Genomic DNA, 25,828 nt, shown 5'->3' with positions numbered 1-25,828 from the left:
TGATGAAACTATGTTGCTTTTTTTTTTTTTTTTGCCTTGAAGACACCCGGGAATTGTTTTGAATTGTAAAAACAATATATACAAGAATGCTCAAAAGTTACTCAAAACATTGCCTGTCCACTTAAAGTTTGGTTTTAATGATAGGAACAGTTGACTTGGGAATACATAATTTATTTTGTCGCCATGTATTTACTATGAGAGAATTGTATTAAATCAACCCTATATGGATTGTGTTCAAGCTCAAAGCTTCCATTGTAGAAGGGAGAGCTCATTAAATAACTGTATTGGCTTCTCAAAACAATTTCACTGGTTGTTAAGGACGTTTGAATTGAAGACTGCAAAGCAAACAGGCTTTTTGCTTCTAATGAAAATATAAAATGCAAACAAGATATTTATAAAACTTATAAACTTTCAATCAACATGTTAAGTCTTGCATGTTTATTTGTACGAGGGGGGGCACTTTCTCCTTCTTGGACTCTATATTTTTGGGGCATTCTCACCAAGTCCCGATCCATTTTGTCTTTCCCAGCATACTCTTTCACTCATTCTGTTTTAATTCGAGATCATCCCTAACGGTGCTGCAGATTTGTGCGAATCAATAGACACCATGTTATTATCATCTTGATTATCTCCAAAGTTTTTCAGGTCAAGACCCAAAATTAGAGAAGTTGTTATGCCCTGGATTCAAATGTATTTAAGATATATCACGTAGATGGGAGTTGACGGTTTTAAGTCGCACTGATGCAGGCACAAACATTCGCAGTGGCTGCATGTTAATTTTTGTTCCTTTTTTTATGTTCCTGTTTATTGTGTGTGGCGTTGTGCATAAGGCCACAGCAAGCTTTGTTGTTTTAATGACTTTTTTTACAGATGGATATGAAGGGAAATTAACAACAAATTTTCCAATTAAATAAATTTTTCACAACCGTCATCTTGACGTAAGGCAACAAATGGGATTGAAAATAAATTTACCGAGCTGATTTCCATGAATGAGCAGTGTCAAGTAAATAAATATCTCTTGGATAAATATGCATATTTTAATTAAAACAATTATTAAAAGTGTCAAAAATGCTCACCGCAATAAAAATCGAATGGTTGTGAATATTTGGTTTGTAATAGCTGTGTTTTTATAGTGCCCTTCAAAAGTATTTGAACAGCAAGGTCAATTCCTGTTTTTCTAGTGAGCAAAAGTATTGGAACAGAGGCTTGATGGATGTTTGTAGTTGCTCATGTTCTGTCTTAGATGGATGCCTTAAACAGTCAATTGTGCCTGTTTTTGTGTTTCAGCTGTAGAAACTGCATTTGCTGTTAAGCAAACACAAAGAGCAGAGAACTGCCAACAAGAGAGAAAAAAAGCAACCCATTTTGTAGTTGTGAGAAGAGGGGCAATTGATCAGAGCTATTGCACAAACAATGGCAGCCAATACGACAATTTGTCATGTCCTGAAAATGAAAGAAAGTACTGCTGCACTGAAGAACGGAAATTGAATAGGTCAGCCAAGGCTCTCAACATTGGTTGATAACAGAAACATTGTGAGTTCTATGACCAAACGCCCAAAGACAACTGTCCGTGACATCACCCCCAATCTCCATGTGGCAGAGGTGAAGGTATCACATGCCACTCTTTGAAGAAGACTGAGAGCAAATATACAAAGATGCCAACCATTCATTAGCAAAAAGAATTGGATGGCCAGATTGGAGCCAAAGGTCATTTAACATCTTCATTATAAGTGATGGTGTCAAACTACCTTTGACTTGTATTCCTGAAGACACAAATGCCTTTTAGTGGTTGGATTCATGCTTTCAAAGAAGCCCATTGAGCCAATCCAAACATGGCTACAAATTAGAAAAGACTGAATCCGGGTTATGTAATTTGTCATTCCTGTTCAAAGATGCTAAAATGAAAGTGCCGGCAACAAATCGGTTGAGGAAGCATTTGGTCTCTTTGATGACACTTGGCCCATCCCATCCTACACCATCCCTTATTTCACCCTCATATTTTTAGGGTTGGGTATTGTTGATTGTTGTGGATGATCAAACTTGGCCTCTCCGTGTGCTACTGGCCTACATTTGCTACTGACACATGCAAATCGTGACCTCTCCCACAGTGGGTGGGTGTCTGGTGGTGTCCCACACGGCTGAGGGGGAGGGTACAGCATGCTTATTAAGTTTGCAAGGAAAAGTGTTGTTTCTTGAACAGGGGAACTAACTTGCTCAGACTTTTTTTTTTTTTTTGGAAGATGAAATGAGACGCAAAAAATGCTTGATCAAGTTTGGGTGTCAGAAGACGTGGCCGGTGTGTTTAAATTCATATGAGCTACTCATTGATTAATTAGATGCATTGAGCCACAGCACAAAGCCGTGCCTGCTTCCTCCACAGTGCCCGCCCATTTGGCTTTTACGTGGGCCGATAGTGGGAGATTGATTACGTCTCCAGGATTTGCCGTGCAGGCAGCACACGGACCGAGATTTGCTCTCTTATCAGCGGCACAAAAAAAAAAAAAGCGTGGGGGAAAAAAAACAACGGACATCTAAAAACACCTTACAGGGACTTCATCCAGCCTCTTTTTCAGTTATTATTTGGGCTTTTTTTGCACGTCCCGTGGAGTGCGCTCTTCCCAAAAAGAGTCGTGCGGGACTTGGAAGTGTTGTGTGAGCCGGAGGTTCTCCGCAGTCCGTGGATGTGTGGCGGTTGTACGCCGGGGAGTGGGTTGGGTCGCCCGGGTGCCTGGCGCACGTCCTCGGCAATAAGGTGATCGGAAGAAAGGACTCCCAATTCTTTTGGGTTACTGGTTCCTGCTGGACGAGGTGGTGCGGAGGAGCACTTTGCGTGGAATTGTCACGTCAAGCAGCAGGATTCACCTTCCGATCTTTTTCCGCGTCTCAGGAGCCGCTGATCGTTTGTTCATCCAGAAGGAGCGACACATCGTCGGGGTGGCTGAGCCGGCCGAGGCACGATGGCAACCGGTGTGCTCCTCTTCTCCTTCGCTCTATTTGGTAAGTCAGTCAAGACACATTTAAGTCTCCTTGCACTGATTTTCCACTCGCCGCATCTTTCTTGCATCCGCTGAGGATCAGTCTTAACCAAATGCACCCGCTTTAGGAATTGACAGTTCAGAGTCAGGTGGAGATTACGGTGCACCAAATACAGTTAGTACTGTACTACAGAGCCACTCAAGTCAAATCATGTCCCCCCCCAAGGGACACCGTATGTACTACAAATAATAATAATTTTAAAAAAAATCCTCACAAAATATATTTACTACAATAATAAAAAACACATTTCATCCTCCTTGAAAAGCATTTAAAAATAAATTGTAAAACTAGAGACTCATTATCGGTCACCAAGGCAACTGAAACCTTTCCAGGGCTTAAGAGCACAGGTTGGTTACCAAGCTGTTAAAGTCAAGTGTCAAGGGTACAAAAGGCATCGTGACTGCTTTGATAAACTGTACTTTATAAAGGCGCAACGACTTGATGTTCTCTTTTAATTTAATATGCAGTCGCAGTGTGTCCATTTTTTTTTCCATCAAAGTAGAGAGGACATTACAGGGCAAATTATGACACTTAACGGCTGCTGTTTGTACATACAAAGACTAAATGTGAATCCCTGAACAAACTATAAAGATCAAGGGTATCAAATCACGGAGGTTGCAATTACTTAAATCACAAGCCAAATATGCAATGATACTCCAGTGAGAGAGATTTCACTGAAAGTAGTGTCACTGCAATAACATGAGCAGCTGTGCATGTGCATTGAACTAGGTTAATGTCATATTTAGACCTTAGTCACAGATTAACCCTATAGATCAGGGGTGTCAAACTCGTTTTTTTCGCGGGCCGCATTGTAGTCATAGGTTCTTTCTTTTATTACTGTCAACCCAAATAAATGTATGAGCACCTCATATATATAGTTAAAGCTACCAAACAAACGGACAAATAACTCGACGAGTAATAACCGGTCAAATATTGAAAAATATATATTATTAAAAGTGAAGACAATTTGCAATTCTAGCGATGACACGAATTTGACGCACAATTTGTCTTCGCGGGCCACATAAAATGATGTGGCGGGCCGTATCTGGCCCCCGGGCCTTGGGTTTGACACCCGTGCTATAGATGCTCACTCTCCGGTGTGGGTTGCCTACTATTACCACACACATACATACACACACGTCACTGACAACACACCTGGATGATGCACCTCAGGATATGATGTCACTAAGCTTTGTCATGCACTCAGACGTCCTTTTACAAGTTTGTGGTTTACATCCCATTTGTCACCCAAGTTCCACTGTATTGGGTGTCTCACAAGCTATGACACATTGTGACTGGTCGGAGCAAACATTTCATAAACGCAAGCTTGCTGGCTCTAACGCACACCCCAAAACAAACACCAGATGGCTTTTGTGCCTTCTTGAATATGAGAGAGAGGGGGGGGGGTATGGCCCCCACTTGGCCAAGAGGATTACCGTTTGCGCTTGGCTGCGTCTTGCCGTCCCATTTTAGGCACTTTCACTAGGGCAGGAGTGATTTTCCAATTGATAACCGCCAAAGATTTTATCTACAGTAAAGGCTGCAAAAGTGCTGGTTCTGCTATTACATAATAAAATGAATCACACAGTGAAATTGGAAGCTGTTTGTGCGGGTGGTTAACTGTAGGTGTGTGTCGGTGTGTGTGCATCATAGTTCAAGGAGCTTCATGATCGTCTCACGAGGTGACATGTTGCTTGTATTAGGTTGGATATTGATTCTGCAATAAGCGACATGATGTTGAAGTTGTATACTTGTCAGTAGCAGCAAACAAGGTAATGGGTAATGCTTTGCTTTTGTGTTATGTAATTACAATTGTGTGCTGCACAAATGACAAATGGCCCACTTTGCGTACAATTTAGGATTCTACATTTTTGGAAGAAAATAAATACATTGAGCAAAATTTGAGAATTTAAATAAATCTTGAAGGCGCATGAAAGTCACTCTGAGTATATAATTGACCCCCATCTCGAATTTATAGGAGCTACAAGACTGTCTAAAGGAAGCTCCTCAATTCACTTCATAATTTTCTTTTCACCAAGATGCCACAAGATGACGTTGTTGCTTTTTCCTGAGCACAAAAACAGCAAATACAGATGGAAATTTAATTTCACGATCGGTGACAGGTTGACCCTGGAAAATATTCTTTTTTTATTTCCATTATTTCCTGTGGGATAAAGCTGACTTTAAATTGGAGGTCAACCAACATCCCGACTGGATTGTGTCCGACTTTCTGTAATTTGGAGCTGTACATCTTTCTTCTCTCCCAACCGGTTGAGCCAAAAATGAGCTAGTGCCAAGTTGTGCTCCCGGCAAAATTCCAACCAGGCAATCGCAATACGTTTTTCGCCCCAACAGAAAAAAAAAAAGCCGAGCCATCCACATCGTGTTCCTTCACTTTCCATCTTGCATCAGGGCCTGTTTTTCTTTTTTGCTGAGTTTGCAAGCAGATGTGTGTTAACGTGCGAGATTATTTGTGTGAAGTAAACCCGACGAAGAGCGGCGCCCCAAGGCTTGCATGCTTGTTAGCTTCTCAAACATGGAATGAGTAGCTCCAATGTGTGTGTGTGTGTGTGTTTTAATTTGAAAGGTGTGTGCGTGCGTGTGTATAGAGCGTTTGGAAAAAAGGAACCAGCCCTTCTACCAAACCCATACATTCCGAGACTCTCATATGAATATGTGCAAGGTTAGGGTGAACTTGAAATAAACATTTTTGAAAAATCCGGTATAACAGGCACTAATTTGGGATTGGGCTCTTGGACCTGTGGTTGCTTGAGGACACAAATTTGTAGCTAATTGTAGTCTAATCATTCATATGTGTTGACTGCATTACTCACACCACAGCAAAATCTTGGAAAATAGCAAAATATTTGAATGGAATTAAAAAAAAAAAAAAAAAAACGACAGTGTAATGTTTTATTTAAGGCAGATTTTTTGAATCAACTGCTTCCACCCAGGAACTGCTAACAATCAATCACATTAAAATGTTAATTTCTTTTTTTTTTTTTTGAAGATAATTGTTTAAAATAGTTTTCATACTGAATAATTCCCATTGAGACGCTGATGGTATGCATTTTGACACCCTCTCAGAGGAGACACTGTAAAGCTGAAAGCATTTAAACAATGTGTGCCCCCCATCTTGAGTGCGACTCCGAGGCATTTCAAACTGTCCGAGGATTTCAACTTTGCAATGCCACGCCCTGACGTCCAACCATGTTGCTAATGCAGTCCAACAGCTGATGTCCCAAACGCTGTATGGCAGAGATTTTAACGTGCGTGTATGTGCTCACACAGTGAGTATCATGAGTCAGCTGTTACTCCACTTGGAATGTCGCCCACGTGTCAGCTGACACAAGGGCGAGCGCTGTTGGGATTATAGGGAAAAAATTCCATAACTCGCTCTTGTGTAGCCTTCCACAAATACACAACTTTTGCAACGTCCCCCTCAACCTTGAAACCTGCCAATTTTCACAAGTGAACAAGTCGAGTCGTGCACCAGCCTGCCTTTCTGCTCCCCTTTGCCCCCCCCCTTGTTATTCTTCTATGCCTGCTATATTTTGTAGTCGCGTGCATCCTCGTTTGCGCCGTAAGCTCATCTTTGCGTGCGCTCGTGACAGCACGCCTTTTGTTCCGTTGTTTGCGTGGCATCATAACAATGTCGACTCAAGTGGCATGAAAAAAAAAAAACAAGCGGCAGATGAGGTGGAAGACAATCAGCTTGTCAGTCACCCAGCACCTCTGCGATAGTTTACTGTAAATAACGATGAAAGCTCAGGTGGGTATTGAAAACGCGCGTCCGTTTGCTGCGGGCTGATATGTCTCTTTGTTGACGATCAGTTGCGCTCGCAATGGCGCGTTGTCTGTTTGCTTTGGCTCTTGCGTCAGATAAGGCCCCCCCCACTCGCACGGCAAGTTGTAACACTGCTTTCTACATGGCAATCTTTTGGCCTGTAATAGAGACTTGACAGCCACCTATGGAAGCTCACACCAAACCACCATGTTTTACTTCCACTGGCCTGTAAGGCGGAAATTTGTGTGCTTCCCCTGACGACAAGTCTCGACTCACTATTGACAAATTTCTGGTAGCAAAAACAGCTACTACAAGCTACCGTGCATACCGAGTACGTCATCAGCCATTATACATTATTTGTGGCTTTTTTGAGCTAACACACCAATAAAGTCACATACTAACATTCTGCTCTTGATACTCTCTCTTCTACACTTTGCTGCTAAACGGTCAGGGCCTGCAAAGGCCCTCCTTACTGGTCCAACTGCTGCCTTCAGCTGTTTCCCAGTTTCCCACGCTATGTTTCCAAATGGAAAATAAAATGCCACAAGCTAAAATGAAGTTAGTTGTGGGTAATCCTACGGGTAATAGTTCTCACGCAGTATTTGGAAAAGACACTCGCACCAAACGTTCGACTCCTAATGTGATGTCTCTCCAGTTCATATACAAAGATAAGCGAGTGTGTGAAATGAATCGCTTTCTTGAGGGAGGCTTCCTATCTGCTGCAATGATTCAATAGAGAATGGCGAAAGCTCGAGATAACTCACAGGACTCCTCCACGTTCCAACTTCCTGATAGTTATTTTTGCATGGCCTTTCCTCCCATGTCTCATATTTTGGCAAAGTGACCCAAAAAAAAAAAAAAAAAACACCCCTTTGGTGGTTCTGTTGAAGCACTTCACTGTGTTCTTCTCAGCTGAATGAGTGGCCCTCCAGCTGCTGCCTCCTCCTCCTACTGTGAGTGCCCCCTGACCTCCTCCCCCACTCCAATTCCAAACAGTGCACTGCCCAACCCAGCTCCTCTTCAAACAAATCCAATTAGAATCTGCCCCCACCTGAAGGAGGATCCCAAAAAAGATTTCCAACTCCCCTTAAGACCACACATTTTCTTTTTATCAATACTTTATAAGCAAACAATCTCCACCTATGTTTTTTTTATTTATCACGCTCGAGAAATCTCTATCCCCAGTATGTTGGCTATAAAGCAATGACCGATTGTGACGAGGGTGTTAACTCCACTGGACAATTGCTTCCTCTTGCACATGTAGGCGGGAGCAAGGTAATAAAAAGCAGAGTGTAACTACACCAATGCTGTCATCATAGACAACAAGGTTAGCCACGCCGGTAATTCATTATCCCTGTTGGTACATGTCCACGTTGGCTTGTTTAACTCTGGAAATATGTTGGCTAGGAAGGACATGGCGAATGTGGGAATGCTTGAGCCAGAGTGCTGCATGAAAGTGGAGACCTCCAAGGACAAACAATTGGATATGTTTGAATCTATCAACGCACCGATGCAGATACCAGTCTCTTGTTAATGACTTAACATTCATACGCAAAGAAAGAAATTTGCCACTGTGGTCAAACGTGCGGAAAATATTTTTAGAAAATAGGTTTTTGTTAAAATGTTGTCGTCTAAGCGTACCAATGAATCAGCCTTTTTTTACACTAAAGCCCCCAGTCCATATCCAACGAAGAGGTGTCAAAATTAATCGATTAATCGACAAATCGAGCATCAAATTAATCTCCTCATATTTTAATCGAGTAATCATGTAGAGCCATTATTTAACTAAAGGTCAAATTGAATTTCAGGATCTCAAAAGTAATAACTCTTTGATTTCTCTCGTCCTTTGTGAAAGCAGACTGATTTATATTTTTGTGTTTAATCCAAATAAGACATTTGTAAACATCTGCATTCACTTTGGAAACCAATGACCAGCAATCCTTTTTGTGAGATATTGCTTAGCTGTTGTTTTTAATCACTAAATAAAATCAAATACAACAATAATTGGTTAATAATCAGTAATCAGGGAATAAATATGACAGTGTTAGGATTGATGAATGGGAAAGTCCGTCACATCAATGTTTGTTAGCGGGCGAATCATCCTGTATTTAACAGCTGAAGCCACCTTGGACTCTTGACAAGTACTTCCACTGCTTTGCCAAAGAGACCAACTTAGACCCATCCCCCCTTTGGGATTTTTGTCTGCTCCGCCCCGCTTGCTGTCAGGCTTTGAAAGTGATAATGAAGGGCCAGCCGGAGGCTTCCGCTTTACTTCTTCATACACACTTGGACACAAAAACACACACACACGGATCCCACATCACAAGATGCTGCTATCATTCATTGTAGCCTAGCCACACTTCTGGGATTCTCATCAGGTCTTGTAACTATGGCGACCACTCCCCACCTGCAAAGAGATGATCCATATTCAGTAGCTCACACTCCCGATGTGCGTGACTAATTGTCTGCATCGTTTTTTTTTTATTTTTATTATTATTATTATTCTAAAAGTACACTTTGTTCCTATAAAGAGCATTTCGCCCAGACTGGCATTCTGCTCCCGTAAATGTGATTTCTCCCTACTTCTACAGCAAGAACCAAAGAGTTGTGTGTGTTTGTGTGTCTAATTGCTTATGCATAAATGCATGAATTCACAAGCACATGTCTTTTGCTGCCTCAAAGGCAAAATGACTGACAATGGCAGGAAAGTCTGTTTGAAGCACACTAATTAATAGTTAATTAGTTTTTTTTCCCAACAATCTGCGGCTTAATCCGCAAACCTGCGAACTGATAGAGACGTGCCAGTCACACAAAATCTCGCCAGCGTACATGAAGTAGACGCAGCCGTCACGTCGCAATCGTACATGAGCGCAAGATGAATAATTAGAGACGACGGTGCATTTTTTCGGGGGAGTATTCGTTTTTACTAATTAACACTCAGTGATTGCGCTGGAACATGACACAATATTAGCTGTTGTTGTTTTTTTTGTGCATATGCGTGTTCATGATTTGCTATTTGATTTGTTTCAGAGTGAAGTCTTTGTCTGTTGGATAAATGAGGCCTGGGTGGGGGGTTGGGATGTCAGGACGAGTGGGGGAGCAGGTCTTCATAGGGACTTAATGGTTTTGGCAATAGCATCTCTATAACGGAGGAGGTGTGTGTGTGTGTGTGTGTGTGTGTGTGTGTGTGTGTGTGTGTGTGTGTGTGTGTGTGTGTGTGTGTGTGTGTGTGTGTGTGTGTGTGTGTGTGTGTGTGTGTGTGTGTGTGTGTGTGTGTGTGTTGGGGGTTAAACCAGTTTTACAACTTACCTTGAGCACCATTTGTGAATACATGTACACCACAGTTAAACAATAACTGAAGGCTTAACAACCACATCAGCGCTGTGTTTAAACACTGATACAATGTCATGTGACCCACTGACAGCTATGTATTATGCACTTTCCCCATATGAATGAATTGGTTTGTCAATGGTGCACCCTGCTAAACGCAGTGCGAAAAGGCCTTAAGCTTTGTCTTTTTAAATGCCGACAATTATTTTTTATACTCTTGATTTTGCAGCCGTATCCAATGTCAAGGTCCCGGTGTGTAGATTGTTGAGATGATCACAAGCACAAATTTGCCGTACCTTTGTGATCAGAGACAGGAGAAGCACTCGTGCCACCCTGCTGCTGCTTGAATTATTTATTCCGAATAAGGTTAGCAGAGAACAATTTTCAAACAAAACCAATTTTCCTGGCACGTCAAAATGTTGACACCGCTGTGCCTTAAGTGAATCTGATGCCGTTTTGGCGCAGCCCGCGACGGCAATATGCAGCTGAATGTCTACAGTTAGAAATTAATGTTGCGTCTCGAGTATTTGTTTCATGATGCGTGACATGCCAATAAAAGGTATGCAACATTTGGCCTCAGCAGGGTTGAATCGATGGCCCTTGAGATCTAGTTTATGAGCACAATAATTGATGAATCGGTCATTTCAAATTTTGTTGATCATGAGTAGTAAAAATAATAACACGAGATAAGATATAAGTTTTGCTACATTCCTGCTATAATGCAGCTCCATGTAAGACTTCAGCTCAAATTTGAAAATATATATTTGAAATACATTTTCAAGTGGCTTTTGTTTTGATTTTGAGAGAAAAGTTGTTTTGGGTTTAGCGTGCCCAAACTTGGCAACCCAACAGCATCCTGTGATGCGGAGTGCAGAGGGCAACTTTTTTAAGCATTTATCTTCGCGGGAGCTCCGAAGATGATTACATTTGGATTGACGGATTTTTCAAAATGGGGAAAAAAAGATAATGGCAACACGCCAACTTTGCTACTGAAGTGTAAAACACACTACTTCAATGTTTTGTCACTATAAAACTCACAAAGATGGGTAAGCTATATTAACTTAACAGTTTAGCTACTAGAATACTAAATACTAGAATATTTTTTTTACCCACTGAAAAAAACGTGTAACTGTGTTAGTGCATCTCGCTAGCCCAAGAACAGATACTAAGTACAAAGTAGCTAATGTCCAAGTATGCTGTCAGTGAGCAAACTTGTTTGAAATCAAGTAGGAAAATAATTTTAAAAGAATAAAAATGTATCCATTCAGGAATCATTTACAAAGTACATTTTAGTGTCATGCCAAGGCCCGTTTTCTGCTGACCTTGAGTCAACCCCGTCAAGATGACTACAGTCTACATCGAAGAGGTTCCAGAGAGACGTAATACGATTTAAGTAACGTTGGCTTTCCTGCATGAGCAGATGCAAAACCAAATTGGGTGCCACTGATGGGGATATTAAACTGGAAATCTTTGAAAATGTCATTTAAAGAGTTCCAAAGATTCGCTGAATGCTGATTATCCATTTCAAACAACGCTAAAAAAAGGATCATCCACATCACGGTCCAACTGAGAGGCAAATCAGCTGTGGGAGTGGGCGGAAGAAAGGAGTCTCTTCAGCAAAGAGCCGTGGAATGTTCGTCTTTCAGCATTCACTTAACTAATCACTGTGAGCACTTGCAAAATGCTCAGTGTGAAGACAGAAAATTTTCATTTGGAATACATTTGCAGTTGAAAAAGAGTTGGTTTAACTTCCATCCATTTGTTGTCCATAGCGCATGTCCTTGTTTTAGGGTCAATCAGAAGGGCAGCGTCAACCTTGTACTGGTTGCCAGCCAATCCCAGGGCACAATCATTTGCTCCTGTGGACACATTAAAATCTTTAAGAAATGCATGTTTTTGCCTTGTGGGAGGAACTCACTGGACCCGAAAAAAGCACATTCAAGCTTGTAGGTACTGGACGGTACAATTACTGTAATTGCAGTACTATTCTGCTGAAACTGTGTTTTCCATCATTCCCGCATTAGATTCAGCAAATTCAAGCATGTTTTACCTCTATTCAACCAGGTGAACTCTGTGCCTGGTAAAACAAAGCATCAGTATGTAAAATACATAAAAACGGAACACACGTCAAAAATTTAAAAAGGAACCGTCAACAAACATAAGTGATTAAACCTGTTCAGAAAGATTTTTGGTGTTCTTAAAATATTTCTATCACTATGAGTATGAAGAACTTTGATTTCCTTATTAACCTAGCATGCATGTTTTTGGGACTTGGGAAAAAGGCAGAGTACACGGCCAACATGGAGAATGTGCAAATGCCACACAGGAAGCCAAGATTTGAGTACTGAACCTCAGAACTGTGAGGTAGACATGCTAACAGTTAGGCTATCTAGGTGCCCTTTGGAACAAAGGCTTTTGCTCATACAAAATTCAATTCATTTTAATAGTGTTTGTAGATTGTTAGTTTTCATTGTAGTCACTTGAGGAAACGGACTCATGGCCCTGTAACAAACAGGAAAATGTTGTTGAGTGCACTCATCTTGCACTGCCGCTTCAGTGTGCTGCATGTACACCCTTCCTCAGTGCACAGAAGCGACACACTTAGAAGTTGGAATCAGGCGTAAAAAAGCCCCCGCTGCTCCCGTCCTGCTCTCACCAGCTGTTATGTGCAGCCACACAGGTGGGGTCATGGCGCCTTTCGCCCAGGGGAGCCATAATTCAACAATAGTTAGCCTAGCACAAGAGGTGGGTGGATGACTCGAAGTGTGTGTAACAGAAAGCAGGGGTCCGATTTCAAGCTTTTTGATATGCCATATAAAAGGCCTTTTGTCATAACCTCCAAACTTTTTTCCCTCTCTGTTTTCTGTTCGTAGGAATGAGGAAACGGTCTGTTTGCTACTTTTAGCCTGTTATGTATCTGTACCTAATGATGTGGCAGGTGTAGATTATTTCTATACTGAAGACCAAACACGATTTGCTTTCACATTTGGCATTTTCAGAAGTGATGTATTGTAAAGCATTTTCAGGACAAGGTAATGGAGACAATGCATGCAGTATATCAGCTACAACTGGCATTTTACTGCCTCTTCCAAGAAAGCTTGGTGTATAAATGAAGCATGGTCCATGAAGAAACCCGTTTAATTATTTTTACATTGCAAAAAATTGTCTTTACAATAACTTTGGCACTCTGAGCTTCCCTAATTTAATGGTGTGCCTCTGACTGAGCGGAACCACGACTCGGGACATATTATGGTCGTGCGCTTTTGCTGTTCCAATGTCCTCTGAGTCTTAAACATAACAGCAGTGAATAAACTACAATTAAACGATCTGTAGTGGTTGCTGTGACATTTATTAACGGCACAAACAAAGTAGCAGCCGTTCATCAATATTGCTCAAGAGAAACAGAATGAAAACAAGTCTGTGCCGTTGTGCATTCACATCACGTATTCTGTTATTTTGCACAAAACAAAAAACTAGTTGGTTTTGTTCAAAATGACCCAGAAAGTTGGGTCGAATCCACCATTAAAACTGAAATCAACAGTGGGGCTTGTTAATGTCCCAGAAATATAGACCTCAAATGCAATCAAAATATTTGTTGGAATGGTGAAGGCTGCAGAGCTGAAAAGGCAAATAAAGGATTTTATTAAGGAATAAATCAAATGTATTTTCAAACTAGTCAGTTCGAGGTTATTTTCACTGCCATTGTAAATTATAATATCGACACCTTCGAATCCTGCTCCCGCCGAAGTCACAAAATCTTACTTTGTGCGAGTTCCATTATTTACCTCGATTGTTGTAGAAATGAATTATAGATTGCATCGTATTGACCAGGATGTTTTCTGTACACGGAACTATTTCTCTTTACAGACAAACAAACAAACAGAGCATCTGCCAATTGTTGAGCTGTTTGGAAAAGTCTATCTTGGCCAAACCGAACATAGATTGCTTCATCAAACTGCTGGCTTTATAAAGCCTCCCTCCATAAATGATTTTCCCAGCATGTAAATCTTGTAATCCCCGCACCATGCGCACCACCTGGCTGCCTCGTTTTACTTGAAATTCCATGCAAGCAGGAAATGCTGACCTATAATGGAATCCACTTCATCTTCCCATTGAAGGCAATGTCATCCTCTCTGCCTCCATTGAGGCCCTAATGGCCAGTTGCTCTAAGTGTTTGTCAGCTGTTGACCGGCCCGTCTAATGGAAGCTGAAGACTCGCCCTCTCATCCTCGATTTGTTTCTCCATGTCACAAGCACCTGTCCCGTGGCTAGCAGGCATCCACAGCCTTTGATATTTTCATTCAACAGTAGAAAATCAAGCTGTTTCTTAAAAAAATAAATGAAGGTAATAAAATAGTAAATAGAGATTGGGATTTTGTGACTATTCTAACTCAGGAAGTTGGTCAGTAGTTTAAGACAGATCTGCAACGTTGATCCATGCAATTTATTGCTGTGGGTGATTATCACCCCCGGAAGGACATGGCGTTGTAACTGGGAGGGCACAGCCTGAATTGTAATATGAGATGCTGCAGGGAGCTCATCAATCAAAGGTTCAAGAATCTCAGATTGCTTGTGGGGGCAAATATGAAAGGGCAATTGTGTCTTCTGTGACGTTAGGTTACCTTTTTGTCCCTGCATATCAAACACATGTAAAATTTGATTGCTTTGTTCCAAATAATTTGATTGGTTGGTATGCTTACAGGGACAAGGTTTGGTTTTTAGATGAGTGAGTGAAGAACTGCAGTAAAATCGTTCTTGCTGGATAACGGATAATCCAGATGCACTTTAAGGGTCTTGAGCAAATGCTCCTCCTTGACATTGTGCAATCAGATGACATTCCAACCGCATAAATGGTAAAGTGCCACTGTTTTTCAGGGTGAAATCAGATTTGTTGAACTGCACATTGTATCAAGGTCAAAATAATTTCTTACCAGAAAGGTGACGTGTGTTAAATTTGTTGAAAAGCCTTCAAGCCACAGGCTGCTCAGAAATCTCGAGCCAGTTGGTTTGCTTCGTACTCAAGTACAGATATGATTTATTTCTTTGTTTTATTTCACGCATGACAAACCAAAAGTGAAATATTCTTTTTTTTATTTATATATACTGCTTTGTTGAAACATAAAGGTTTAAAATGAAATGTTTGCTTTCTTCATACCGCTCAGAAAGCAACATAGCGGCGACAGTAGTGTCTCTCTGTCGAATCAGGATTGATCTTGCTATATATAGACACCAGCAGACTAATTTTGTCAGGCTCGACTGACTCTCTTATACCTTAATGAGGACATTTTGGATGCTTGCGTTTCTCAGACTCTTTTCAAGGAATGGCTATTTTGTCTCTTAAGGTTGATCATTGCAATCTACGAAACTGTTCACTCTCCACTATCCACATTGCTTTCTTTTGCGCCATGCCAATAATACTAACAGTCTTAATGCCGTTGAGCCCTGCAAGGAGAGGAACTTCTTCTGAAAATGTCATGTTCCTGATCTTTCCCTTTGTGTCTCACACATGTACGGCGCATGAGGCGGTTGTATGCTTCAAGATTCTCTCTGTTCAGCACCCTGGAGGCGGCTGTCGTTCTCTCGCCGGCTTTCACCCTTTTCCTTACTTTCATATGCTCCCGACACATTACTTCTTTTCCTCACTTCATTGCTACCTCGCTGTCTGAGAAACTTCATAGGGTCTTAGATCTTGAAGATGAGTCTGAAGATCTCTCGGGAAGGTGGGACATTGACTTCATTCGGCATGTTTGGAGTTAATTCAAACATTACCGGTCAAAGTTTATTCTGCTCCATGTCACTGCCAAAAGTTTTTATTGTAAAAGTTAATGGGTGTGGGGGAGAGAGGACTATGGAGGCAACTGTTCTTTCACACAATAGGAGGCAGGCTAGATTCAGAAATCTAATAACAACCTCGTCTTTCTGCTACTGTTTTCTGTGACAAGTGTTATTTTTGCAACAAATGCATTCAGCAAGTCCGGTTTGAGATTACTTTCCTTTAGAATTAATAATTGATGGCTGATAATGTAATACTTGAAGCTTATTACCGGTTTTAGATCTGAAAAACGATCATCTCAAATGTAGGATAGCAGTTTGGCCAATTATGCACATTTGGGCCGATTATACAAGATAACATTTTTGTATCACCACATAATCTCTTCAAAATACACACATCACTTAACAATTTCTGACATTTTGACATGGCCTATAAATAATGGCAGTCCAAGACACGACAGGATCTGATTCACCCTTTCAAAGTCCGAAACAGAAAGTTGTTTTGTTGCCAATTCAGTACGGAATCAAACTGATCTATAAAAAGTCTTCTAGTGTTATTTTTTTTTTTTATTCCATCTTTTGGTTTCTGGATCCCAACACTTGAAAATGCACTTAGTCTTTGTCAGCGGTGCCGCGTGCACATTGACTTTGACGAGAATCAAGAGTGTCTTTGCAATTACTCAAACGCACGCATCATATGCATCACACTGTGTGCGTGTCGAGTCTGGAATAGCGAGGCGACAGCAGTCGAGTCAGACCGTGACTGTGCAGCCTTCCTCTGCTCCAAAATACAAATGACGTGACGGAGAACGTCACTGCCAATAATCTAAACTCAAAATCGCTTAAATTGAAAATTTTGCCTTGGAGTCGGCACGACATGTGGCATCGGAGTTATCACCATGGAGCTCTAAATTCGCATATTAGTGCATCTGCTCTTGTGCTCTCATAGCCCGCTATAGCACTTACGCCCTGCGGGACTTTTATTATACACCTTCCTAGGTGTGTAATTATCACATGTCCTGGAAGAGTGATGCGAGTAGGCTTGAGTGCTCGTTGCCTTGAAACCCACTGAGAATAAGACAGAGGCCACAAATGATTGGATTAGTGCACCCCCCCACCCTTTAATCCTCTTTTGTTGCATCCTAAATGTGTGTGGATGTGTGTGTGTTTGTGTCATCTGTCTCCGTCTCTTGTCGGCTGGTGTACAGTGAGGTCGTGCGCGGGGTTTGCCTTCGGAGATGAAGCGGCATCCTGCACGAAACGCATGCTTGATGCTCAGTGTGGGATGCGACTATGACACACCGGAGGCAGTGAAGGCAGGAGGAGAGCGATGGAGATGCGCGTTAATAATAGACAAATGTGAGGCCTTATCGAGCAAATATGGCCGCTCCGGGATTGACTCGAGCGTTGCCTGAGCTGAAGAAAAACCGTGAGTGGCGGTGAAGGGGGGTAGAGTTGGATTATTACGATTGGGAGGTAGCGGAATGCAGCGATCAGTTGAAGGTCTTCGGGGTTCGCTCTGTCATTGTCAGCCTCTAAACAGCCCACAGAGCGACAGACACTTTGAAGTCTGGTAGAGCTGTTTAAATTCTGCCTGAAAAGACACACAAGCGCAAGGCAAATAGAGGAGACGTAAGGAGGAGGCTTGTAGGGCTGAGCTGTAGAAGCAGGGATTGAAGGCGGTTGAAACACAGAGGAACCGGGTTCAAATATAATCACAAGTGAGAAAGCAACTTTGCCTCAGCAGATGCCACGCATGGGGTAATGCTGGAAGTTCTGCAACATGAGAAGCGCTGATGCAGACGCGGCGCGACGGTGAGTCGAAGCTACCGTCAGCAGATGAGCGCTCTGACATCACAGTAAGACGGGAATGGGGTCTGAGTCAGAATAGCCGGTGGATCCTTTTACCCGATGTGCGGCGGCGTTTATATTTACATTGTCTCAGAGGCTTACTAAACTTTGAGACAGAGTTGGAAACTCTAATGCAAACACCCTTTTGAGTCAAAGTGTCGTTGTGCCTTTTGGGGTATGATGGCTCATCACTGGTGGAGTATCCATATCTGCAATTTGTTTGAATCATTTTTCTCTTCTGCCTAATGCAGGCCTCAAAGAACTTGAAATGAGATCAGTGATCTTGAAGTGATACCATAAAGGCAAAAGAGGGACCTTGCCTAGTCCCAAATCTCTGGCTTCCGAAAAGGTCTTCAGTTCTTACCCCAGTCTTGAGTTCATCATTCGTTAGGCAGGTCAAATGACGCTGCGGGCAAGTTCTGAGCTGAGTTGGTATTGTTTCTGTGTAGAAATTCTAAAAAGAAAAAAGAAGATAAAAAAGATTTCTGATGTGCTAAAAAAAAAATTATTGCATCCTTCAGGCATGCTCATGTTTTTCTCTTCTTTGGAGTCTTCTCTGAGCATCTACGTGTCATTAAACTTTTACTAATACTGGAATTGTACTTTCAATCTCTTGTGGCCTGGTAGAGGTGTGTAAACATGAATCAAGTGCTTAAAGGCAAGTGGTTCTTACATTGTGTGCTCGACAGTCTTTATTTTCATTTTCAATCCTGTGGATCTATGATTCCTGTCCAACACATCCAATGCATTTGTTTCCTTTGTCATTTATTTGTAAAAAAAAAAAAAAAAAAAAAAAAAAAAAATTCATGTGGATTATGCCAATATGAGACTTTATGGAGCACAGCAGAGAGCATCAATTTGGGACTTAACTGAGAAGAAACAATAATTTCAGTGTAAATACATTTTGGGGATTTTTTTTTCCTGTAAAATGGGTGCTTTTGGCTCAACAAAGTTTGCAAAACACTAAATTAATGTATATTGTACTTGAAGGGCAGAATGTGCATGCTGTAGTTAAGTAACTTTACTCCCAAACATAGAACTCCTTTCATAGTTATATTGTTGTGAGTAAAGAAAATCCTTATAATATATATTATTATCAATTCCCGCTCATTATCGTTGTGTTTGGAGCAATACATTTTCCAGCTGGGCCGTAATGTACAAATGAGCAGTTCTAATAATGAGCACAATACAATTACAAAGCACTTAGCTTCTCATTATCTTAAGCCTTTAATCATTTGCCCTCTTTTATTCCCTGGAGCTTTATCTGTCAATATTCTGTACCTGCGTAAGTGGGCGTTTTAGCCCTCTTCCATTAATGCGTTATTTTAAGAAATCGCTTCAATGCAGCTGATGTGCAGATTTTTGTATCCTCTGGCCTGATTCAGGTTTTTTGATTTCTTCTCTGTTTGTAATTTTCACATTTTAAACATCATACAATTTGTGAGTACTAACCTTCATAGCCTGTTAAGTCCAGTGGGGGTCTTTTTCAGAAAAATAAGCATACATCATAATTACTGTCATCATTCTTTTTTTTTTGTTTTTTTGGCTTTGAGTTATCATGGCAGCTCAATTTAAATCCTATTCAAGGACTCATAAAGGAAATACAAGATTTGAGTGAATTTAAGATGCACATGAGTTGAATGGACCTCAAATGTAGTTGACAGAAGACCTGATGCTTTAAGCACAAAAAAGGAAATGATAAATGAGCTAACCGGGCAAATTTGCATGACGCACACCACGCATGGACTTGTGAAAGTACGTCTGCACACACAGCAAAAACACTTCCATTTCTCCCGCTTGTGCTCACTGAATCGGCAAATGTGCAATGGTGTCGTCCTTTTTCAGCGAGATATGCCAGAATTGAAGCGAAATGCACTGCGAACAGACACAATGCATGATCACACACACACAGACACGCACACACACACACACACACACACACGCACACACACACACACACACACACACACACACACACACACACACACTAATGACACAGAATAAAAAACAGGGCTGCATAAGTGTAGGGGAAAGTTACTATGACCGGGATAGTAGGCTGTAGAAGATAAAAAGCTGTCTGGTGAATTATTAATGACCAAGCATTGTGTCCACTGCCTCTTTAAAGACATACACACAGCTGCAAATCCCAGTTGTTTGTGCAGACAGGAAACGACATACTTGTCGCTCTGTCTGGATTTTGGGCATGTGTAACTGCTCTGTTGTGTCCGGACCCCAAAAGAGCAGGGGGGGGGGGTGTTTGTAGCTGTTGGCTGAATGGAGAATGTTGTGTGCGAGCGTGTCTGAGTGCAAGCGAGTGCGTGCACGGATGAGGCAACATTCACACACCGTGTGCCAGCAAATAGTCCAACAATGTAGCGAAAAGTCATTAACAGCTTTCATTTATGCGGCATTCAGTTTGCTATTATCATTTGAGCATTTTTTAATCATTCATGATTAAATGAAAACATGATTTATTTATGTTGGAGCTTAAATGTGTAAATGTGTCTTTAAAAGGAGACGTTTATCGTCCCAAAAATGCATATTTATTACGTTCCACTCACAGTTTACACTTGGTGCATCCGTTTAGCTGTCGAGCGATGAGTAGGATTGGATAGCAGCTGTTAAAAAGACTAAGTGAATAATTCAAGCATTGAAAAACAGTGTGGACGCGTACACCTCAAGCTCACTCCCGAGGACGTGTACCTGCAGATGTTTCTTTATTTCCTGCGAGAGGTGCGCGAGCGCAAACACAGCCAGTGCTAAATATTTCAAAGTGTCGTTTTGTAACCCGTGTTCTTGCTTTCTTTATCCCCCCCCCTCTCTCTCTGTAGCAGGTGCCGCTGTGGCTCAGAGAGTGGTGACGGTGCAAAGCGGGCCGCTGATCCGGACCGAGGGCTCGCACGTGACAATCTGGTGTAACGTGACTGGCTACAAGGAAGGCGTGGAGCAGGATTTCGAGTGGTCCATGTACCTCCCGACCGCACCCGACCGGGAGATCCGCATCGTGAGCACGGCCCAGCCCAACTACGCCTACTCCGTTTACGCCCAGAGAGTGAACAGCAAGGACATCTACGTGGAGAGGCTGAGCCGCGACTCGGCCATGCTGCACATCACCAAAGTGCAGGCCAAGGATCAGGGCCTGTTTGAGTGTTACACGCCCAACACCGATGGTCGCTACCTTGGCTCCTACAGTGCACGCACCAACCTCACTGGTGAGTCTCACTGGAAAGCAAGCACTCAAGCACATTCTTACAGAACGTGGAATATTACCAAACCTTTTTGCTCATATGTCAATTCAGGTCTCGTTTGCGCTCCTTTTCGATGTACTTAGTTCTTTTGGGAACCCTGAAACTCTAAATTAAAGTTGTATCTCAGATGAAGCACTTGAGTTCACCTCAAAAATGCCCTCAAAGCGCTTCTCAAGCACAAACGCTCAAAGGTGCAGGCTGTCCTATAATGGTTCCCACTTTGGGAAACTGCTTCATTCCTTTCGGCCTTTTTTCATGGGATTACAGTAATAGCCCTAGCATCGAGGCACATTTAGATGATTGGGCGCCTTTTATGGTATTGTGCGGCCACACCGGGATACATCCTGTGTGTCCAAGTGCGGTCAAGCATTTGGCAGCCACTCTAAACATATGCGAGAGCCAGATTGTGTTAGCCGGAATGGAATCTCATCAACTGTTATAACTTTGTTCAACTCTTATTGGTTGCGGTGACAGGACGTGATGCACTGCGGGATGTCACCTGTTAACCGGATTTTGCCCACAAAACACACACACACACACACAAACACACACACACACACACGCACACACAAATATTGCGCGTCTGTCCAACAGGCCCACACAAGTGAGGACAGCTGCCATAGTTGGAAACTCCCTCCCATTCATGTCGGCGTAATGAATGCAGACCTTTGCTGACCTTCCTCTTAGGGTCAAAGAGCAAATTAACCAACCAAACCGCCTCAGTAGTCACCAAAAAACTGTAAAAACGCCGCCACATTGAACACATCGGTCCTAATTAGACATGCAAGTGAACGAAACCAAGGCCTTGTGATTGTGAGTTCAAAGTTAATGTAGAAATGAGCATTCCAAAAAAATCTAACACTTGCAGAGCTTTCTAGAAGTATCACTTCCTATTGATATTTCCTACCTTGTTCAGTCATTAATAACTACGATGAGAATTCATGAGCATGATCTGTGTCTTTAGCTAGATCACGTGAATTATTGCGGTTACGGCAGTTTATCTCAGAACTTTGTCAGTTTGCCGTGTGTTTTGTGAATGTAGGCTGACTCCTGATAGCGCACATTATTTATAGACGCTAGCTGTTGTGGGACTTTATCTCTCTCTTTTTCCGTACCCATAACCTCTTAACCTGCTTTTGGAAGTCGGGGCCACCGGGTCTTGTGGTTCTCTGTGGCTGGGCTCTGCTGTTCTTTTGTGATCCAAAAACAGCTGCTCGCCTTCTTCAAGCTTTGTGGGCAAATGAGACCTTGACAACCCCCCCGCACCTGTTTTGGCTCTGCCCCTCACTGTTTCGGCTACATTCATCAGTCCTAGACTTTTCTTCTAATCTGCTTAGGTTCGTTTGATATTTACGCCCTTTTATGAAGAAACTGTATTACAAAGACCACCGTGCACTGTGAAGGAAGGACTGGGGCAACTTGATGTCATCAAATTTGACATTAAACCAAAATTATCCCGAAATTGACACGTACAAAAGACAGCACATGAGCTAAAGGGCTGCATCTTTTGGGGGGCTTTTTGTGACACCTTTTTTTCCATGAGGAGCAGCCTCATTGTGAAGTGTTAGCAAAGAAAAACATGTGAAGAAAGAGCATGTGTGACCTTGTCACTTATCAACAGCTCTTTTCCCTTTCCTTTTCCTGGGTTGCAATTCTGTATAGATTGACAGAACATGTGAAATGTGTGCGAGCTTTAGAGGTTTCACTATCACTGTACTAGAAATGAGCAGGAAATCTTCCCAATCCAGTGATTTGAGCTTTAAGTCTCCCTTGTTTCCATGGATTTGTTTGCGAAGCTAATTACCTGCATTGTGTGTTCAAGAGTGAGCATGCTATCCACGCTAGCTATCCACGTGTCTAAACTTAGATCAATCAAATAAAAATGGAACTGTGCTGTGGCCCCGTGCTTGCTGCCTTAGGGGGGGCGTTAGTAGTAATATGCATGAGATTGTTGTAATTGGTTATCACGGCACAAATGCACGATTATTTCCACTGAATTGGGGACATCACCTTTCCGTAATGCTGGAAAAGGTTACGTTTCACTATTCATTTTGGATTTTGCCCCTGAAAATGTTACCTTAATGTTATTGTTGTAACCATTTTTGTGGTTTCTATTGATTGCGATTAAAGATGACAGAGTGATGAGTTTGAAGGTATGCGCCGATATTATGTACACCTACACAAGCTAATAAAAGGTAATACAAGGACTGAACCAAAGGTCCTTCACAATAATCCTCAGTTTTGACCTACACTGTGTAAGAGATAGAAATTCATTATTTAGGTGGTATGAAACTAATTACAGTAGGGTTGCCAAAATATTAGAAACACTTGTCATGCAGTGGCGTTGTATAGGTTTTTAGGTTTGTTTATCATCTGCGTGTAGTTAGCGTGACACGATTGTTTATGGATTTGTTTTGTCGTCATAGGTAATAAACGTCAATGCTGCATTATGTTTATGTCGGATATAGTGCAGGCTTGCCGTCATAGAGGACACTAGTATCTCTGAAAAGAAGGATCTGGATAGCAGACTTATAAACTGCTAAAAGAATATTTTGGTGCTTTGAATTTGTGAGAGTGTCTCACAAAATATAATGCAAGGCAGGTGAATGACCTTGTTGGTGTGTTTTTATTTTTTTATTTGTTTAAATGAATCCATAGTTTAAAAAGTCTATGCCCCATTTCTGTACCATATAATACTTTGAGCATTTTTTCTTTCTGACTAAAATAAATAAATTAAGTTCCACTCCATTCAGTAAACCATACCTGCTGTCCTCGACAAGGTTTCAAAATCTGACTCAAAACTTTTATTGAAGTTGAGCACAATCTGTTCTGGGATACTGGTTGTGTTTAGGTTTGTTTTCATAATAAATTTTAGCAGCTCAGGGGTCTTCTAGTATATCAGCGGTTGCACTGTCAGTACAGCACTTCTCACTTTAAATGTGTTATAGCTCAAGCTGTGTTTTCGGTCCGTCAGTGGAGAAATGTGAGAATTCAAGTAGGGTCTGCAAGGCGAGAGGTCGCTTGTACTTCGATGTACACAGCTCCTTTTCAAATCTTATGAACGTTTGTGTCCCCCACAAGACTGACTAAGCACCATCTGTTCCATTCCGTTTATGCTCAAGTCTGTTGGACTTCCTCCTACACGTCAGATTGGCGTAGAAAAGGACAACAGGCTGACATGGTCGTCATGGCCGTCCTTATCCTACGCACCAGCCTGCGTGCAAGCAAGTCCAACAAGGAGTGGGATGACCGAGTAGGACGCTCTTCCTGTTCTTGTTTCATCCCTCACCTACAAAATGAAACTGGTCATACCAGTGTAGAGGAAAATAAAGATTTTCCCTTAGTCCGTAAAGCCTAATTGGACAGAGAAAGGGTGTCCATCTTCTGAACATGTATTTGGGGAAATAGGTGTATGCAGAATAAACGCTGAATGGGAGAAAGAGTAAATGGGGAGGCAGAAGTGGCACTCGTGCTTGGTGGGCCAATACTGAGTCGCGTGTGACCAATAAATGATGAGCTCTTCAGCTCAAGTACGATGTGATTGGTTACGCCTCCCCTAGGCATTTTCCGCCTTACAACCGGCACCATATGGGTGCATTTTAAATAGTCACTGCCTGATGTGATTGCTAACGTGGTAACTTTCCCACCCGTACGGTTTCCAATTGCCATTAGCCTGCGCAAATTGAGAGGAAGACAAAGTAGATGGAAAGGTTGGGAATTTCAATGGAGGCGCACCAAAGCTGGCGGGGAAATCTTTTTATTTTTTATTTTATTAACCTGGCTGCCAGGCTTCCTGTAAAATACCACATTTTTTGAATCGCGCAATTGATTTTCTTCAAATTTATGGCCGGAACACACACACATGCACACAATTCTCTTTGGAGCAAATGAATTTATTCACATGCAGAAATGTGACCCTGTTGTAAGCAAAGCATTGCATTCACATTAGCATGTGCTCTTTGCTCCTCCTCAGAATGCTTCAGTTTCATTCAGGATGAATTCAAGTTCTAAATATCTTCCCTGCACAAACCTTTCAGTACTCAGCAATAATCGAGTACAATGCTGTTTTATAACAGTTTTGAAACAGGCTAACATGAGCCTTAATTGGTTGTTTGAGTTCGTATCTGATCGCTTGGCAGATATTCTTGACAAGACATCCAACTATTCGTATTAAAATGATAAAAAGTCATTTTCTCATGGATGGCTGGAAAGTATGCTTGCCGACTAAAGTCCCGCTCAAATATCAAGACCTAAGCTGGTCACTGACAATGCAACCCTATCTCCCAATTTCCCAGATGTGTCCCTGCATCTGACTACTGCTCTCTCCATCAATCCAAATCTCTCGAATCAATTTAGCTTGAGCCCATGCCTCAGCCTTAAGCTGGCGCTGGCCAGGTCGGCGTGCAAGTTTGTCAATACAGCTGATTGAAGCACTTCATAGTGCAGGGTGATGGAGGGAACCAGTGATTGAATAGACACCACGGTAGAAGAATGATTGTGATGGAAAAATGCTGATAAGCATCTTTGGAGAGACTCGTAGGAAACCTAATGTTGACAAGTGGAGAAATAGTGGGATCGGTAAAAGCAGAAGAGTGGATTGAGAATGGAAAGTAGAGATAAATAGACAAGGAAAGTTGTATTTCTGAGTCTGTTGCTATTGATTGGGACTCGATGCCCGTGTGACAGCGGAGCATTTTATCTCTCGTCTCTCCTTGGAGGGACACTGCCAGCTTCTCACTCTGGCCTCACCCTCACCTCTCGGTTTCATTTCCCCTCTCGGCTTCTTGTTGAGAACTCTAAGCTG

General features: G+C 41.9%; 1 protein-coding gene across 5 annotated transcripts in view; it reads left to right on the top strand.

Annotated features, from left to right (window-relative positions):
- The first annotated feature begins 2,254 nt into the window (after nt 1–2,254).
- Nucleotides 2,255–25,828, top strand: part of igsf3 (immunoglobulin superfamily, member 3) — a 65,587-nt gene continuing 42,013 nt past the window's right edge. The window contains exons 1-3 of one of the 5 annotated variants that reach the window (XM_085920766.1): nt 2,256–2,752; nt 2,888–2,997; nt 20,608–20,988. In XM_085920766.1, coding sequence (XP_085776892.1) covers nt 2,958–2,997; nt 20,608–20,988 — 421 coding nt within the window. In that variant the 5' untranslated portion in view covers nt 2,256–2,752; nt 2,888–2,957. Of the gene's footprint in view, nt 2,998–17,166; nt 17,236–18,434; nt 18,439–20,607; nt 20,989–25,828 lie in introns of those variants that run through there. The other 4 variants (XM_085920765.1, XM_085920764.1, XM_085920768.1 and 1 more) reach the window with 4 other exon arrangements.

Source organism: Syngnathus leptorhynchus, chromosome 9 (genome assembly GCF_054491065.1).
Source record: "Syngnathus leptorhynchus isolate UIUO chromosome 9, UIUO_Slep, whole genome shotgun sequence".
In the NCBI taxonomy this organism is placed as follows: domain Eukaryota; kingdom Metazoa; phylum Chordata; class Actinopteri; order Syngnathiformes; family Syngnathidae; genus Syngnathus; species Syngnathus leptorhynchus.
This window is presented reverse-complemented; position numbering and strand designations above follow the sequence as displayed.